Source organism: Myotis yumanensis, unplaced genomic scaffold (assembly GCF_028538775.1).
Source record: "Myotis yumanensis isolate MYYU_CA2020_CCGP unplaced genomic scaffold, mMyoYum1.0.hap1 SCAF_8, whole genome shotgun sequence".
Taxonomy (NCBI): domain Eukaryota; kingdom Metazoa; phylum Chordata; class Mammalia; order Chiroptera; family Vespertilionidae; genus Myotis; species Myotis yumanensis.
Genome location: NW_027223759.1, coordinates 29,469,882 through 29,488,383, shown reverse-complemented (window position 1 = coordinate 29,488,383; position 18,502 = coordinate 29,469,882). Strand labels below are relative to the sequence as shown.

General features: G+C 43.8%; 1 protein-coding gene across 5 annotated transcripts in view; it reads right to left on the bottom strand.

Annotated features, from left to right (window-relative positions):
• Window positions 1-1,675: 1,675 nt before the first annotated feature.
• LOC139015083 (proteinase-activated receptor 1-like) overlaps window positions 1,676-18,502 on the bottom strand; it is a 37,180-nt gene continuing 20,353 nt past the window's right edge. For 2 of the 5 annotated variants that reach the window (XM_070422340.1, XM_070422341.1), the window contains exons 2-4: window positions 16,796-16,820; window positions 13,795-13,937; window positions 1,676-4,120 (exon numbers count right to left, since the gene is read on the bottom strand). In XM_070422340.1, coding sequence (XP_070278441.1) covers window positions 3,181-4,120; window positions 13,795-13,919 — 1,065 coding nt within the window. In that variant the 5' untranslated portion in view covers window positions 13,920-13,937; window positions 16,796-16,820 and the 3' untranslated portion in view covers window positions 1,676-3,180. Of the gene's footprint in view, window positions 4,121-13,794; window positions 13,938-16,795; window positions 16,821-16,955; window positions 17,019-18,502 lie in introns of those variants that run through there. The other 3 variants (XM_070422339.1, XM_070422343.1, XM_070422342.1) reach the window with 3 other exon arrangements.

Below are 18,502 nucleotides of genomic sequence, written 5' to 3'. Positions count from 1 at the left end.
GATGGTGGGCGACCCAACCCAGGGCTGACGAGGCATGACCGCAGCTGTCCCCTACTGGCCAAGACCCCAACCGGCTCTCCCACCAGCAGACCGGGATTGGCCTGGCGGCTTCAGCTTCCGCCCGAAGTCACGCCCCCCAGACCCCCTGCTGCCAGCAGACAAAGGCTGGGGAGGCAGAGGCCCCCAACCTGCTCCCCCAGCAGACTAGGGCTAGGGAGGCGGCTGCTGCAATCGCCCGCACTCACGCCCCAACCCGCCTGATTGCACCCAAGCCTCTCCCGCTGGCAGACTGGGGCTGGCGGGTTGCCAGGGACCCGCATTTCCTCGGGCAGACCGGGGCTGGCGGGGTGGCTGCGGCATCTGCCCGCAGTCACGCCCCCAACCCGTGAGTGCAGGTGATCACCCCAAAACCGCTCCCGCTGGCAGACCGGGGCTGGCGGATTGCCCTGGACCCGCATTCCCCTGTGTGCACCTGCCCGTGGGATCACAGCAGCAATCACGAAGCAGGAAAGGGCGGCCTGCAGCCAGCCCCTGTGTGCGACTGCCCGTGGGATGCAGCAGCAATCACGAAGCAGGAAAGGGCGGTCTGTAGCCAGCCCCTGTGTGCACCTGCCCCTGGGATGCAGCAGTGATCACGGAGCAGGAAAGGGCGGCCTGCAGCCAGCCCCCCTGTGTGCCTTTCCCTAGGTAGTCCTGGGGATCCCACAGTAGGGAAGGGCGCCCCACCCTGGCCACAGCTCAGGGGAGAGTACAACATGCAGTGGAGGCCAGGAGCCTGAGTGATCAACAGAGAGGGGCACCTGCTTGAAGCCTTCAGGGTGTGGCTGGTGGTAGGCCTCCAGCAGACGCACACACACACACACACACACACAGCGCCTACTCTGAGCTTCCAATGTGGTTGGGAGCAGACCACCAGTGGGCACACACACCCGGCAACTGCTCGGAGCCTATGTGGCGGGGCTGGGGACAGGCCCCCAGCAGACACACACACACACACACACACACACACACACATGGGGACGGCTGCACCGAGCCTCTGCTGCCAGACTGTGGCCATCAGTAGGACATCCACTGAGGGCTCCCAGACTGAGGGGCAGGCTTGGTTGAGGGAACCCTATCCCCCAGTGCATGAATTTCGTGCACCGGGCCTCTAGTACATATATAAAAGCCTAAGCGACCGTTATGACCAAATGATTGAACTGGTCAACCAGTCACTATGACATGCACTGACCACCAGGGGGCAGATGCGCAACGCAGGAGCTGCCCCCTGGTGGTCAGTGCACTCCCACAGCCAGGCTCCCATGGTCCCCATCACCCCAACGCCTTGGCCGGCTAACATCCTGCAGTCCCTCCTCCCCACCCCCCCCACCCCCCACTCCCCACCACACACACACCCCTCAGGGCCTGCTGGCCTTGGTTGCCCCAATAGGGACTGGGTGAGACAGCTCCAATCAGCCCCAAAGGCCAGCCAGGCCAAGGGACCCCACCCATGCACAATCCGTGCACTGGGCCTCTAAGTAGTGTATATAAAATGGCTTACATCGTGACAGGAGCATAATAATTGCCCAATACATGGTATCTATTTTCTTTGTTGTCATCATAGTTTGTGGTTGTTGTTACCTGTAAATGAAGCTAAATATTGTAATGATGGACCTCATTCAATCTTCATGTCACACTCCTTTTGGGGTAACTACATTTCCCAGACTACTTAGCTCTTAGAGTCTGGATGTCAGGTATGTTCCACCAATTAGAGGAAATCAAGTAAGAATTGGAGGATGGAATGTCTTCCTGTTGCTGTTTATTTTGGCAAACAAAATCACAGAGCTATGAGTGGCACGAGGCAGCAGGGGCCATGGTGGAAGCAGCTGCTTGACCTCCAGATCACAGCTGCAGTAGATGACTCTTGACATCAATCAATGGTGGCCCTGACTTCCAAGCCTCCAACCCTTCCAGTGACTTTGTGAGCATCTAATTCCTGTATTAGCTCCTTTGTGTTTAAATACCTAAAGTGGTAATTCCTTTTTCTAGAAATGAATCCTGACTGATTCACAGATGGATGTCTCATGTAAAGAAATTTCATATATAAACTTATCTGAAAGAATTTATGCCATACTGCTGCCTCAAACTTTCTTAGATTTAAATAACATGTTAATTCTATTTAAACCAGTTCAGTGTTCTCTTTATTGATGCCATTCTCTTTGAGAGGTGTTGACATGACACAAAGTTTCCTGGAATCCTGAACAGCTAACACTGTATTTGTATATCATGTTGAAAGGCAGAATATATTTTTGTGACAATCATAATGCATCCATTGTATTCCTTTATACTTAATTTTATTGAGAAAATGACTCCTGGGATAGTTTTGCTTCCTGATATCAATTCTTCCTTTCTTTCTTAGTATTAAGAACCCTATTTAACTGGGTAGTTGGAGGCACTACTACAAGCTAAAATTTCTCCCCACTCTCCCCTAAAGCCATATGACTTTCCCATAGCCATATGACTAAATTTTGGCCAGTATAATGTAAGAAAAAATGTTTTCTGTAACTCCTAGAAAGTGTCTTCAGAATGAGAGTACTGACTCTTCTTTGCCCCTTGCTCTTTCCTGTTGGTTGGAGTGAGAGTGTGATGATAGCACTGACAGCCATCTGGGGTCATGAGGTAATATGCAGATCATGTCAAAGGAAAAGAGAATATGCCCTGAGAACAATTTGCCACATAGGTGTGGATTGTGTACCTCCAGATTTCTTTTACATAAGAAAAAATAATAACCTCTAACTTTTTAAAGTCACTGTTATTTTGTTGCTGCTCTATTATAACTTATCCCTAATTACCGTAAGGGGAACAGCCAAACTTCTTCCCTTCATATCAACTATGGACTATTTCTCAGTCTCTAAAAACAGGAGCATTCTCAAAAGTTGCTCAACTACTGCAATGCAAGAAGGCATGCTGCTAAAATGTTGATCTGGGTTTAAAATTAAAGACATAAAAACGATTTCTCTGAGGACAGATCAGTGTATGCAGCAGCAAAGTTTGTAAGTCAGATGAAGCTATGACTTACTAATATTATTTTCAATATCAAGTCAATGCACCAATGTTAGGTTGAGTAAAAAGCAAGTCCTTCACCCTAGCTGATGGTCCACTAGGACTAGGGTTAATGACCCAAAATGGCTGAGTTTTTGTTTAAACTTGCCCTCTGCTGTTCGTTGTGTGACTACTATACCGCAGTTGACAACATATCCAATGACATAATCTGCTTTGCAGCTCAGTATTCCAGAGCCCATAGATCAGAGGGTTAAAACACTGGGCAAATGAAAAGACTCCAAAAAGCACCAGATTTAAAGCAAAGAAAAACACCCCACACATCTTTCCCAAACCTATAATTATCAGGGTTGGTACTACATGTAAGGCGATCTGCAAAAAATGAATTAGGACTGTTTTCCTTGCTTTGATATTTGACCTATTAAAATGGCCAGCACGTTTGCCTTCTTGATATATTAGAGAGTAACTTATAAGAATTATAGCTAGAGGAAGGAGAAAGAAAATCATGCCAATGGCTCTGGCAGGAGTACCATTAAAAATCACGGGGCAAAGGGGCTCTAACTTTAAAACAGCAACCGAAGTGGAGTTGGTGCCCTCTATGATGAATAAACAAACATTCTTGAGTATAATCACTATCCAAATCCCAGCCAGGATTCTATACTTAACTGAATCTACAAAGGACAGAGATTTCAATGGCCAACAAATGACCAGGTAAGTGTTGACAGCCATCAAGGCTAGAGTAAAGAGGATCCCTTCTCCAAAACTTATCTGGGCCCCAAACACCAACCAGCACATCAGCACGGGGCTGTTGGCCACCAGGGCCCGCATCCCTTGGAAAACCATTCCCAGGCCACAGTAGGATGAGATGCACAGCAGATGGTGGCAAAGGAAGATGTATCGGACCTCTTTCCTAAGTTTTGAATTCTGTGACACTATTGCGATGATGATGATCGTGATGAATGTGGCAAAAGAGAAAGTGACCACGTACACAGAGGCCTTCACTGTTGCTTCGAGCCTCAGCCAATCTGAGATGTTGCAGTGCTCAGAAGACAAGTTCATGATCATCAGGGCAACTTGGCTCCTGCAAGAGAGAAGAACAAGAGTGAATCTAGCTCAAAGCATCTCCTGTGGTTTTCCAGTCTCTGATCTTGTGCACAGTCTCAAGGGACAGATTGCATGTTTTTCAGTATAGAGGATGACAATCTTAGATCTTATTGACATGGACCAATAAACTGGAGAAATCATCAGGGGCCTTCTCTTTATTTCAGGAGAGAGGCATACATTCAAATCATCTAACAGGAGGATTTGAAAGACATGCTCTCTATACTCATCAAATTACACAAAATCAGGTCAAGGTTCTACTCCTTATGCATCCTCTTTCCCATCTTTGATTGTAAGAATGATTTAAGTTCAAAGCATAAAGCACAACACTGCTGAAGTGAATTGATTAACAAGTCCTTGTTAACACTTTGTACTTGCAAAGATCTGGGGAAGAAGTGAGGACAAGAGCTGTGAAGAAGACAGAGAAGGTCATTGATGTGGAGACTTGAATTCATTTGGGTCTATAAGACATGAAAGGGAGATTAACAATAATGATTACAATCCTGGGGAATATTTACTGAGTAATTTCTAGGGATCAAAATTGTTCCCAGGGCATATTCCTCACAAACCCTGGAGGATGTTTTCTTTTCCACCATGTAGTTTTCACAAACGGCAACTGGGGACTTGGAGAGGCTAACTAACCTGCTCTAGGCTGTGTGATTATTGCCCAGTAGGGCCAGGATCTGCATTTGGTAGAACTACAGAGCCCATTCTCTCAACCACTACAAGGAAGTTTATGTCTAATGTAAAGCCAAATGAATACATCCCCTGAGGTCTTCTTTGGCTAATGTCATTTGACTAGACAACTAGACCCCATTTGTAAGAATATTGTTTCTATTGTGAAGAAGCTGGAAGACTGACCGTCTAAGGAAATGCTGGTATCTCAGGATTGCTGATGGACTATGACTACTAAAATGGTAAGAGCTGTGTGGTAGCCTGGTAGCCTCTAAAATCTTCTCAAGCATGCACAACAATGAATGGTACACTTTGTGGCAGCCTGGGGAACCTCCCAAAGTACAGTATCTTTGTTGTCTCTGTGGCAGTCTGTTGTAGAGAAATCATCTGTTGCTTCCCCACCTGCACTCCATCCAAGGTTAGGAGCCTACCATAGCCTTGCTGCCTGCTTCCTCATGACCTACAACATCATATCTTCCTCCATCAACTTAATTGGACCTTAAGTAGAGATATCACTTATAGAAAATCATTCCGTAAACTGTGCTGAGTTAATGTCTGTCTCTGAAAAATTTGACCCAAGGATTTTCACATAGAGAATATAATCCAAATGTAATGTCATATAAGTGACCTGCCAGTCATTATGGAGTATAGATGAGTAGAAGAAAGAGAAAGGGAGAGATAGGAGAGAAGCTGAGACAAGGGAACATGCAGCCCCTTAGAGGCCATAAAAGCCCTTGCACAACAAAGAGAAGGATCTTGATTTCTGATTCCACTGAGATGCTCTGCATTTTCTGTCCTTGGGTTCTAAAGATATAACACACCCATATATTACTTGAACTAGCTCAGATGGTTTTATTCTGGCCTCTAGAGTTCAAAGTATATAAAATGGACCCTGAAAAGGTACAATAAATTTTATTGATTTTCTAAAGGTCATATCACAATGGAGACACAACTATTGCAACTTCCTGAGAATCTAAAATGTCATAGCTCCTTACAGGATGCCTTGGTGAAGGCACACTATTTTTTCTGCCTATTGTATTGTCACCCTTTGTGGAGAATTTTTCCTATGCTGATGGATTTTTTTTTTTTTACATTGTCATGCTGTTGAGCTCCAGGCATCTATTTTTCTCTACCCTCCAACTCTTCAGAGAGGGATACAAATTGTAACTGTCATTGTCAAACTCACTATCAAACTTTTTTTAGCTGTGGATTTTTCAATCAAAATCTTACACAAGTCTGGCCAGCGTGGCTCAGTGGTTGAGCTTAGACCTATGAACTATGAGGTCAGGGTTCGATTCCCAGTCAGGGCACATTCCAGGTTTCGGGCTCAAACCCCAGTGTGGGTTCAGGAGGCAGCCAGTCAAGGATTCTCTCTCATCATTAATGTTCCTATCACTCTTTCCCTCTCCCTTCCTCTCTGAAATCAATAAAAATATATTTTTTAAATCTTACATAAGAATCCCTCAATAATAAACAGAAAAGTGCAATCTGTGCACATTGAATGCCTCCTTCTAATCGCTCACTCCCAGAGTACACCCCTGTAACTGGCCTCAGGGCACCACCATGGAAACAGAGGACCCCACTGAAAACCTTGGTAAGCTGAAATAAGCACTCTACCATTGGACTGGGGGCATCACATGAACTGAGCTCTAAGCCTAGATCAACTGCTAACAAGAAATGTGACTGGACATTGAAATCACCACACTTCTCTGGTCCTTACATCACAGCCATACAGCATCATCAAGCTCCACATCCTTTCTCTTTATATCTACAGTCATCCTCACTCACATCCTCAGAGGCCAACTCTAAACTTGGACCTGGAGTATCTGGGTTTTTACCTTACTCTTGAGCACAAGATTGCCTCCACCCCTACCCCAGATATAGTATCTTATTCCCATGCTGGAGCCATAAATAGAACCCTAAGCTCTCTAGGACAGTGTCTACCTCATTCTGCCAGGCCCCCTGTCAGGACCTGAAACCTAGCGTCTAAGCCCCAACTTAGGGTGGTCACAGCTAGCAGGCTCTACAATGGTGGAGGCCTCCTTGTCTCCTTGGGTCTCCCAACAACGCCCACTCCTGGGCTCAGTGTTGCAGGACTGGCTCAGTTGATGGACTATATTCCTCATTATTCAGTCTTGCTCTCCACACACCATTCTGCCCAGAATCTGTCATCAGCAATAGCATCCCAGCTGGATTCTTGCTTGAAATGACTTCCCTGCACCTGGTGGGGCTCATCTGCACCTCCCCCTGCCCCCCGCCCTGCCCCACACACACCTGTCCACTTTATTTGGCAACACCTCCCTGATAGCAATGAGCTGGGCTTGGCCTATCTGTGTTCTAAGACTTGAAACCCTACACTGAGCATGAGTGACTGTCATTGTGCTTCCTTTAGAATAAAATTCTAAAGGCTGTTCCTTCCCCCATGAATTACTGCAGCTGCAGCTATAATAAAGATGAAACTACCAACCTCTCTCCCTCCTGATCTGAAGTGCTTTCAAGGAACTATTTATTGAGATCAAGCAAGAAATACTTTCTCTGGTTTTCCAATATGTTAAACACACTAATCAATGTGGCACCTTGTTCATCATTTTATTTCACTCAACCAATCTTCATTGAGCCATGAAACACACAACATATAATCCTCAATGGTAAGGTTAAAAGTGGGAAAACGCTTCCTGGCCAGTGTGGCTCAGTGGTTGAGCATCGACCTAGGTACAAGGTGGCCATGATTTGATTGCTGGTCAGGGCATGTGCCCGGGTTTCGAGCACAATACCCAGGGGGTCATCCAGGAGGCAGCCGATCAATAATTCTCTCTCATCATTGATGTTTCTATCTCTCTCTTTCTCTCTCCCTTCCTCTCTGAAATCATAAAAATATATTTTTAAAGGTACACCCTTGCTGCCATACAGAAGCTCCTATCTAGTGAAGATGCAGAATACAATGTAATTAGATTATAACCAAAAACATCATATCTATTATTACTCATTTACCAAAAGCATGAGGAAGCTAAGTGTGCTATGGGAGGGTTGTTTAGAAATAGAGGGATCACTGAGGCAGTGAGAGAAAGCTTCTTGGAGAAAGTGTGACTAGCATTGACCCTTCAAGAATGAAAACCAGAGCAAAGCAGGGTCAAGGGTGAGTTGGGGAGGGAAGAGGTGAGGTTCAGATTCCAGGCAGCAGAAAGCCATGGGAGCCAAGATGGGACCATACCCAGTATGTTCAGGGAACAATGAACAGATTGGTTTGGGTGGAGTGATGGCTGGTTTAGAAGACTAAGGATAGACCGAGGGCTTTGATACCAATCCAAGGTTTAAAATTTATTTTGTAGGCCCTGTATGATTAAAATTTGGAGTAGCAGATTCTATAGGTTAAGAGCCAACATGAGATGCCCACCCTTGCTTGCCTAGTGGCACTTGATAAGAGGTCTGCAAAGCAAGCAGCTGGGCCAATGACAGATTTGCACAACGAAGGCATTGCTAGCATAGTGGGTGGCTCAGAATACTTTTTGTACACATGAACTCTCCAGGAGGGCTGCAAATCTACAAATCAATGAGGGCTAGTATCATTGCCTTCCCTTTATTTATGAGACCTCAGAAAGATCAGTAATGTATTCAGGATCATGCAGCCACAAAAAATCTCTCAGTCTCCAAATCTAAATGTCTTTTCAGAGGTATATTTGCATATCAAGAGCTCATGGCAACCAAAACCATATAATAAGCCCTCATCTATTCATTCCACATAAGGACAGTTCTAAAAGCCTTTTTCTTCTTCTGAAATTCTAAAATGGGGAATACCTGTTTTCTTCTAGCCCAAAATGTTACTTTGGCTTCAGCTTTTAAATAAAACTCTGGTGCTAAGAGATTTCAGCAAAAAATTACACTATATCCACAACTGCCCTGACAAATCAGAACCAGCCACCACCACTGTCTGAAAAAAAAAAAAAAAAACCAAAAGAAGCTGACGTGTGCAAAGGGCAGGACTGGGTCTCATCCTTAATTTTTGTCCCTGCTTCCAATTGAGGACGAACCAGAGAAAGCCAAATATGTACCCCTAACCAGTCACATAGGACACCCACTTCTAGTTGACCACCTAGAACTTCCCCAGGACCATAGCTGCCAATTGGAGGAAACCTGGATCCTTCCCTTTTCCAACCAGAAAGCTTTCCCACTCTCTGTTTAACTTGCAGTCTCCATCAAAACCTAAGTGATGATGGCTGCCTCCCTTGGTATAGCAAACTCCAAATATGTAACCTTTGTTTTTCTTTTTTGATTGGTGTTGGTTTATCCTCATGTCTGTATTCAAAGATGGTGTTAGTGGCATTGGCTTTGCTGATGAATTTGTGGGGGCCCCATGCTTCCTCTCCATCCTGTGCCCCTCTGGTCAGGCAGTTCAGGCCGATTAAGGCAGATCCCTTTCCTGGAGAAGTAACTGCCCCCTTGGCCTCATCATGAGATCTGGTCACTGAGCTGGGAGAATTTCCCGCTTCTCTCGCCTCTGAGGGTTCACAAAGCAACCATTCCTGAACAAATACCCCACTTCAGAAGAAAGTCAAGAGAGTATTGGATGGGTGTTAACCTGAGTGGGGGGCCTGGAAGGGAGCATATGTAGAGAGGTTATGACACTGGCCCTAATGGTGGCAGGCAAAATATATTAGTAGATAGCATGTATTGATTGTTCATTGAGGTGACTCTAGTGGGGGCTGACTTCTTTAATATGAACACTAAGCCTATAAAGTAGGCACTATCATTATTCACATTTTTCAGAAAAGACTGATAGAGAAAGGAAGTAACTTGGCCAGAGTTAATTAGCTCATGACAGTGATACTGGAATTTGCACCAAGCAGTCCAACCCCAGGGCCCACTCTTTCTATAGCCCTGGGCCAGGTGCCCCCCATGTCAGTGAAGGCCAATATTTAAAGGTTGTGAAGGGCTCTTCATATTTCTCAGGGAGTTGCTGGGTGATGGTGAAGTCTGGCTTCAAACCTAGCTCTTCTGATTTCTGAGATGCCATTTTGTTATTGTTATCTGTTGAGTTTTTTTTCCCTAACAGTACCTACCATATTAAAGTGTGTGAATCAAATTCTTTTTAAAAAGAGAGAGAAAAGGTGGTATGATCTGATTTATGTCCTCACCAAATCCATATTTTGAATCTCTAACCCCAGAACCTCCAAGTGTGACTGGATTTGGAGATAGAGTCTTCAAAGAGGTGATTAAGGTAAAATGAGGCCATGAGAGGTGGTGGAGGTGGGAATCCAATCGGACCAGTGCCCTTGTGTCCTTGTGAGAAGAGGACATAAGGATATACAGAGAGAGACCCTCCAAGAGATGTGTGTGCACAGAGAAAAGACCATATAATGAGGTAGCAAGAGAAAGATCACCTACAAGCAAACCAAAGAGTGTGGCCACAGAGAAACCAACCCTGCCAGCACCTTGATCTTGGACTTCTAGCCTCCACTTTTCTCTTGTTTAAGCTACCCATCTGTGGCATTTGTTATGGCAGCTCTAGCATCCTGATACAGCAGGAAAAGCAGTTGCCAGCTACCTCCTTATTCCTGGCATCTGAGAATGGCTTCACATGGGTCCTATTAGAATCCACCCAATACCTACACCTGGGAATTTCTGAAGAAGGAAAGATCTTTGATCTCTGAAAGGGAGAAGGACCTTCCCTTCCCGGACACTCACAGTCCGTCAGGCAGTGACTGCCACCATCAGGGCCAGTGTCTGACTTGCCCCCAATGAGAAGAACTCGTGAGCTCAGAACAAACTTCAGAAATGATTTCAAGTGCTCAGTGGCTGCTGGCAGAGGCCAATGAGAAGTAGACATATCCAGAATGGCTCTTAAACCTTCTCTGAAAGACCAGACCTTCTCTCCCACAATAAACATGCCCCCTTCTCTTTAAACATGGCTTTTCCTTTGGTCTAATTGGCACTGCACTTGGTTATTTTAAAAAATCACTTCAGTAGGTGAAGCCTCGGGGATCTCCTCTGTTTTTCTCCTCAGAGGGGGAAGGAAGGGAGGGAGGAACCTGTGCTTCCTGAGCACCAGGCATTTGACCACAAGAACAAGCACTTTCTAAGTATTAGCCTTGATTGTTAAGCATCTAGAAGAGTCTCTCAGAGGAGATGCAGAGAGCTAAGTGAGGTTACACAGCCCAGAGCTGGGTGAGGTTACACAGCCTCTGGAGGTATATCCGGTGACTTCTGAAGACAGAAAAATTACACGTTTTTCTAATGAGTGCTTTCCCAGGCAGTTAACTTTTTGAGTGTTAACCTGACTTTTTTTATACAAGGGAAATCCTCCAGCTTTGTCTTCCAATTTTTTGTGAACAAAATTTTTATCTACATTCTTTTAAGTACTCGTAGGATTCCTGAATCTAAAGACCCACTGTTTTGCTTTAATAGAAGCATGCCCTTTTCTAAACTACTCAGTTCTCAAAAACGCATGTTAAAAAGCAATGTACACACGCACATTCACTGAACACCTTGAGATTTTAAAACAGCAGGCTGCCATGGTCCTGGGCAGAGTGATACAAATTCACAAACCTGCAATATGAGTAAATATTTAAGAAGACAGTATTGGAAAGAAGGTAGCTCATAAGAATAGTGACAGAGCTTTTTTCATTTTATGAGTTAGATCATGATACATGTGTCTGACCCAACTGATTGCAGTAACAATGACATCTGTGTAAAGAAAGCTGGCACAAATTCATGACGCACTTCACTGTCCTAACTGCAGGTAGAAATAAGGCACAGGAGCCATCCCAGGATTTCAGGAAGAGACTGGTCCATACTCACTAACTATAATGGTGTCATATGTAACATAACATTTTGTCTGAACCATAGAAACTTAAACAACGACTTTATATGAAATTTTGGCACACTGATTAGAATAAAACAGTCATTCAATTCTACTGGGATGGAGCTTGCTGCATTGGCATGGGACTAACCAAGGAACAGAAGTAGCAGAGAGGAACATTTGGTAAATTCCAACTACCTCTGTGCCCCAGCATGAATCTAAGAGCTGGAGACACAGAGTAATAACACACACCAAGTCTTTGATGTCATGGAGTTTACACATTCCTGAATCCTCTGACAGTTACCTAGCAGGTAGTAAACAGATGGATTCTCTCTTCCTCCCTATCTCTCCAGAATGCCAAAGGTCAATCTGATATCTGTAAACCACAAAGAACAAACAGCCATCATTCTGCTGCTGAGAAAATGATTCATTGCCAATCCTATTACCCAGAATCTGAGAGGTATTTTTATCTTTGGTCGGTTGGTTTTTCTCTAACAAGATCTCTTCATGTAGCATTTACTTTTGAAATGTGCTGAAGCCATTTTTTTCCAGGTTTTCTTTTAATTGTTGACACTATTACATATGTCCCCATTTTCTCCCCCTTTGCCCACCCCCACCCAGCTCCCAACCCCCTTCCCTTTGTCCATCACCATACTGTTGTCTGTGTCTATGGGTTATGCCTATATGTTCTTTGACTAATCCCTTCACCTTCTTTCATCCAGTCCCCCCTGCCCCTCTGACAGCTGTCAGTCTGATCCATGTATCCATGCCTCTGTTTCTATTTTGTTCAGTTTATTTTGTTCTCTAGCTATTTTAATGTTGCATGACTGCAATTCCTAAGCTAGTGAAAAGTTATTTTACCTGCATATGACTTTAACATTATTAAAGCTTACAATAATAATACATAGCAGCCAAATGGTGAGTTTTGTGTTTTGCTAGTAGGCAATCCTCTACTTTAGAGCCAATGGTTTTCTTTCATTGCAGTTAAGACAGTTGCCCTATCCTAAACAACAAGACATACCCTCTCTGTCTCACAGACTGCACCTGGCTTCAGCCATAAACCAAATGCTTCATCATCAGTACAGTCTTGGCAAAGCAGAAGTCACAGATTCCAATAAGTACTTTGGTTTCTTTCTCTCTGACTCAGCATTGAGGATTATTGTAAACTTCTGTCAGTTTAATTCTATTTCCCAAATTAAGGTGCAATTTAATGACAGCTCTTCTTACTAACCTTTTTTTATATGCTATGATTTGTTTCACTAATGAAAAAGAACTCCTTTAGTTTTGAAATCTACAGACACTATACATTGCTTGGTTAAATATCCCTGTGTTGCCCAGCTGGAGTGGCTCAGTGGTTGAGCATCAACCTACAAACCAGGAGGTCACGGTTTATAGGTTATTAACTTGAACTTTTACTTAATTATATATGTTTTCTCCCTATTGCCAGAACCTATGTATAAAGGTCCTTTGGCAGAGATATAAGCACACCTATCACATCAAATTCTCTATTCCCATTTGGATGGAATTGTATTTTTTCATAGCAAAGTCCACCATGCCAAGTTATTAAAGTTCTTAATTTCAGTATCATTTATATTTGTTTTATAGAATGGGTATAGAATTTTGAATCATATTTATAGGGAAAATGGCTGCTTCAATATTCATCCTTGTGATTATCGGTAAATATGACCATTATATTTATCTTCTCATTTAATGGACTTATTCCCCAATAGAAAATATATTATTGTCACTACTGTTATTTTTGCAAACATTATTTGTAACTCCATTTTTGTATTTTTTCAAAAGACCTCACTTTCTAAGTATTGGTGACAAAGAAAATTATTAACTTTGAAAACCCTAGCTAAATTATCATTAAACCACTTTTGAGTGATCCAAAACTCTTTAATCAGGATTTTAAAATTCATGCCCATATCCTTATTGTTTCATTTATACATTCCTTCACTCATTCATTCATTTAATAAGCATACTGTGTACCTACTCACATATGTCAGGCACTGTGCTAAATGCTGGGCCTAACAAAGATGAATGATATATGGCTTCTGTTCTCAAAAAGTTTGCTTTATTGATTTGGAAGTGGGAGAGGAATGAACAAGGGTATAGTTTATAAGATGGCAAAAACATAGATCAATTTTATATATTGTGAATTGGAGAAAATGTATACAAACCACAAATCTTTGGTTAGAGAAAGGTGCGTTCTTTTTCCAAGAAGAGGATCTGGGGAAAGTGTTCCTTTTCTTGCATGGAAAACCAGAGTGGCAAGGTTGAGATAAGTCCCAGGAAGTACAGACATGGAGTTAGCAGAAGCTTCCTGGAAGAAGCAAGGACACCAAAAAGTTTAGTAAAGCTGCTTGAGAATCACAGAGGAGGGTAAAGACGCCCCTCTAGAAAACCACACTGAAATAAGCAAGTAAGTAAATAAATCAATAAATAACAAAGGCTGGTACTGTGGGTAGGAAATGAGGGCAAATCTATTCATGGAAACTTGCAGATAACACCTAAAAAAGGAAAACAGACAAGGACTTTTCTAATTTAAGCAAACACATGTTTGAAGGGGACAGTTAGCTAGATCAAGCTACTGGCCAATGTTGGGATTTACCCAAATGACTAAGAGGTTTTCAACGCCAACAGGATGCAGACGTATGGATAAACTACCCCATTAAAGAACAAATGAGATGTCATCACAGGGATTCTCAGTGTAGGACACAACTGGATGAATCCGACAACAACACAAGTGCAGGGTGCAAGGCCTCCTGGGAGGTGAGGCTGGGCCTTAATCAGGTGAAAACATATAAACCCCAGTGGTGTGTGCCCAACAAATGCATGGCAGTATCACTCTGAACTAGTGAGACTTGCTCCAGCACACAAAGAACCTTCCAATAGAATTCCTTTTCACCACCTCCTTGACCACTCACATCCACTGGGTCAGGCCACACAAAAGAGTAGAGAATATAGAATTCTTGGCTACAGCAAACTCTGCCAAAGAAAGAGGCTCACATCACTAGTCCCTGGTTATCACCAATTTTACATAACTTGAAGATTTACCTTGCTTCAGACTCTCAGTCTGTCCTGATCTTAAATGTGTGTTTGCCACTTAGTCTATGTCTTGACTTCCTAAATTCCTAGTCTTAAAACATCAAATATTATTTCTGGATGATCCAGGATGGGGGTCCAAATGAAACCATTTGCTTTTTCAGAGTTGTCAGGCTGGTGCCATACATTTCGAGGCCCCCACAGAAATAACACCTGCTCAGAAGGCAAGTGCAACTTCCAGACAGAGAACCACAGGTGATAACAGAGATGAGCCAGAGTGAGTGGGGACCAGGCTGGAGACTTCAGTTTTTGTGACCAGAGCTGTAGGAAATCACATAACCCAGGCTATGTCAAGGTGGCCCTCCTGGAAATAATGCATCCTACCCTTAGATGTGGAGATGGTTTGCTGATGAGATTAAGTACGGTGCTTCATTGTATAACATCAGGTGACTAATTTGATCCTGGAAATGTAATCCATGGAAACCTTTCAGTGTATTTGTAGGTTCAACAGAGAGATATTGAAATGACAGTTGAAAATAAAAGATGCTTGTTCACTTGGAAGCAATGAGTATTAAGTTAATAATGCATTACCAACATTGAAGAGAAACAGGTCCTGTTGAGTGGAATATCCTGATCCACTGAACCAGTAGATCCCATTAGCTAAGAGATATTCAGGAGGTTTCCACAGTATTATTATTTTATTCAATGAATATCTACTATGTGTCAGAGTACTATGAAGTGTCTCCAGTTAATTAAGTGAAAAAAAGGCAGAATCCCTACATTTGTGGAGCTCACAGTCATTTAAACAAGATAGATATGTAAATAGTTTCAATAATATAAGTAAAGTGCTTTAATTCAAAGTACCATGGAAACCCAAAGGAAGGAGTCTAATATTCCTAGAAAATTTAGGGAAAACTTTGCAGAGGACAGTGACAATAGAAAATAATAACAATTCATTCATCCAATGAGCTGGCCTTCCATTGGTTTATTCATCACATACTAAAGGCCCGGTGTACGAAATTCATGCATGTGGAGGGGGTCCCCTAAGCCCAGCCTGCACTCTCTCCAATCCAGGACCCCTAGGGACCACTGGCTCCTAACTGCTCACCTGCCTGCCTGATCACCCCTAACTTCCCCCCTTGCCAGCCTGATCACTCCTAACCACTTCTGCCTGCCAGCCTGATCGCCCCTAACTGCCCCTCCTATTGGTTTGGTTGCCCCCAACTTCCCCCTCTGCCCCCCTGGTCTGCCCTAACTGCCCCCCACTGTCCTGGTTGCCCCTTAATGCCCTCCCTGCCAGCCTGGTTGCCCCCAACTGCCCCCTCTGCAGGCCTGGCTGCCCCCCCCCCCATGGCCTGGTTGCTCCCTACTGCCCCCCCCCCGCCAGCCTGGTCTCCCCCAACTGCCCCCCTTGCCTACCTGGTCACCCCCAACTGCCCCTTGCTGCCCCCCTGCTGGCCTGGTTGCCCCCAACTGCCCCCCCTCTGCTGGCCTGGTCACCCCTAACTGCCCCCCCCCACCAGCCTGGTTGCCCCTCACTGCCCCCCCCCCCACTGGCTTGGTTGCCCCCAACTGCCCCCGTGCCAGCCTGGTTGCCCCATGCAGCCTGCTGTTCAGTCATTTGGTCATCCCTCACTAACCCCTCTGCTGGTCTGGTCGCCCCACACAGCCTGATGTTCAGTCATCCATTCGGTTGTTTTGGTTATGACGGCCCCTGACTTTTTATATATTAGGATGTGTTGAGTGGCTCTAACTGTCCTGCATGCTGTGGATACATCAAACAAGACAAAAATGTTCACACTTGAGTGAAGGTTACATTCTGGTGGGGTGTGAATGATATTACCAGTAGAAACACAGACTGGCTCCTTAGACCACCCAGTGTCCACCTTCTAGCTTCATTTCCTCTCCCACATATTTTCCTACCGAGACAGAGTGGAGCATTCTGAGCTTTTTGGTAAGTGTGCCTCTCATTATGAAACTAAGATGCCAATTTATTGCTTACCATCACAATAGAATAATTCCAGAAGGGCACCATCAGATAAAATCAAATTTCTGAAACTGTAACACTGAGAACCAGTTTCATACAGAAATAAAAGTGAGAAATGAGATATCTAGATTGACATGAAAAATCCTTACCTTACTTTCCCAGTGGAGATCTTTCCTGCCAATGAAAGAAAAAAAAATGAGTTATCTTTCCCAGGAGAAAGTTTGTGGGAGAGCAGCAGGAGTTTCTTTGTGAATCCCAGGAAGAACTCCCAATGCCCAGCAGGTAGTAAAAGTGAATCAAGAGACTTGCCTCATTTCACATTCTCCCAGGACCATGAGCCTTCAGAGCGGGGGCCCCTTCAGTGGTGCCTGCAGCCAGTGTCACACTGTGATTCACTGCATTGAGAGCTGCCGGACCTCAGAGACAGCCACTTCCTGAAAGAGCACTTAGGGTCTTCTCTCCAAGAAGGAAGCGGGAGAACCCGGGGTCCAGCGCCTCCCCTTCTGTACACAGTGACCCTCTACAAAGAGAGGCATGTTCTCTGCACCCTTCTGGGGTTGGGACCCACTTGATGGCATTTAAAGGTGACAAGGAAAAAATGTCTCTAGAGAAAGCAAAAAGGTTTCCCCACCCTAACATAAGGGAAACATTCAAGCCATTGCAACCAATGGTTTTAAGCCAAACTAACTTTCAAAGATCTCAGATTACTCCTATAGGAAATGGCCACAGTTTCATAACAGAAGCAAGAGAAAGGAAGTTAGAAACTTCTGCAAAACACAGTTGGTATCATTCTGAAAACTCATAGTTCCTGTTGACCAACATGTCTGCTTTAACTCCCTCAAGCTACTAATTATAAATATTACACACCAGCTTTTCCTCATATTTATAGCCTTTGTTTCTTTTTGAAGTTATCAAAGTAATATGTTTGTTGTCAAAAATGTAAAATACAGATAAGCATAACAAAGAAAATTCAAAATTCCTTATAATTTCATCACCTGAAAGTAACTACAGTTAACAGTTTGTTGAACATCCGTCCGGCTTTTTTCTGTGGTGAGGTGAATCTGAGGATGAGCTCTCAACATCCATTCCACCCCACACCAGTGTGGAACATTCGTGCAACTTTATAGGGATTAACCTTATCCCCAGTTCTGCCTAGTTCCTGATTTGACTAAACAAAATTTCAATAATCATATGACCTTGACATAATGCTTATTTTAAGGACCAGCACCTAACTCAGACCTAACCCAAGCAATACAAAGCATTCCCCTCATTGCTCAGAAAAGCACATGATCAAGATGATCCAACCAGAGGGAAGCCTAGGATTCCTGCTAAAGGCTGGAGGAGAGACACTCCTCTGGGTTTGAACAAAATGGCTCTGGGAGCTATTGGTGGCCATCTTGCCATGACAAGAAAAATCACTTTCAGGTGAAAGCAGATGGTGCAGAAGGCAAAAAGAGATATAAAAAGAAATTCAGTTAAAGAACATTCTGAGCTGCTAAATTAAATTAACACCAATATCTGTCTTACTTCTGGAGCTTCTAGTTATATGAACCAAAAAATTTGCTTGTTGAAGTCAGTATAAATTGAGTGCTTTATTACTTATAACTAGATGCATCCTAAATGACTCATGTAGTTATTTTTATTTAAAAATGTACATACTGTTTATAATTTCCTATTTATTCATTTATGAAAATATATTTCTTTATTGATTTCAGAGAGGAAGGGAGGAGAGAGAGATAGAAACATCAATGATGAAAGAGAATCATTGATCAGCTGCCTCCTGCATGCCCCCCACTGGGGATCGAGCCCACAACCCAGGCATGTGCCCTTGGCCAGAATCGATCCTGGGACCCTTT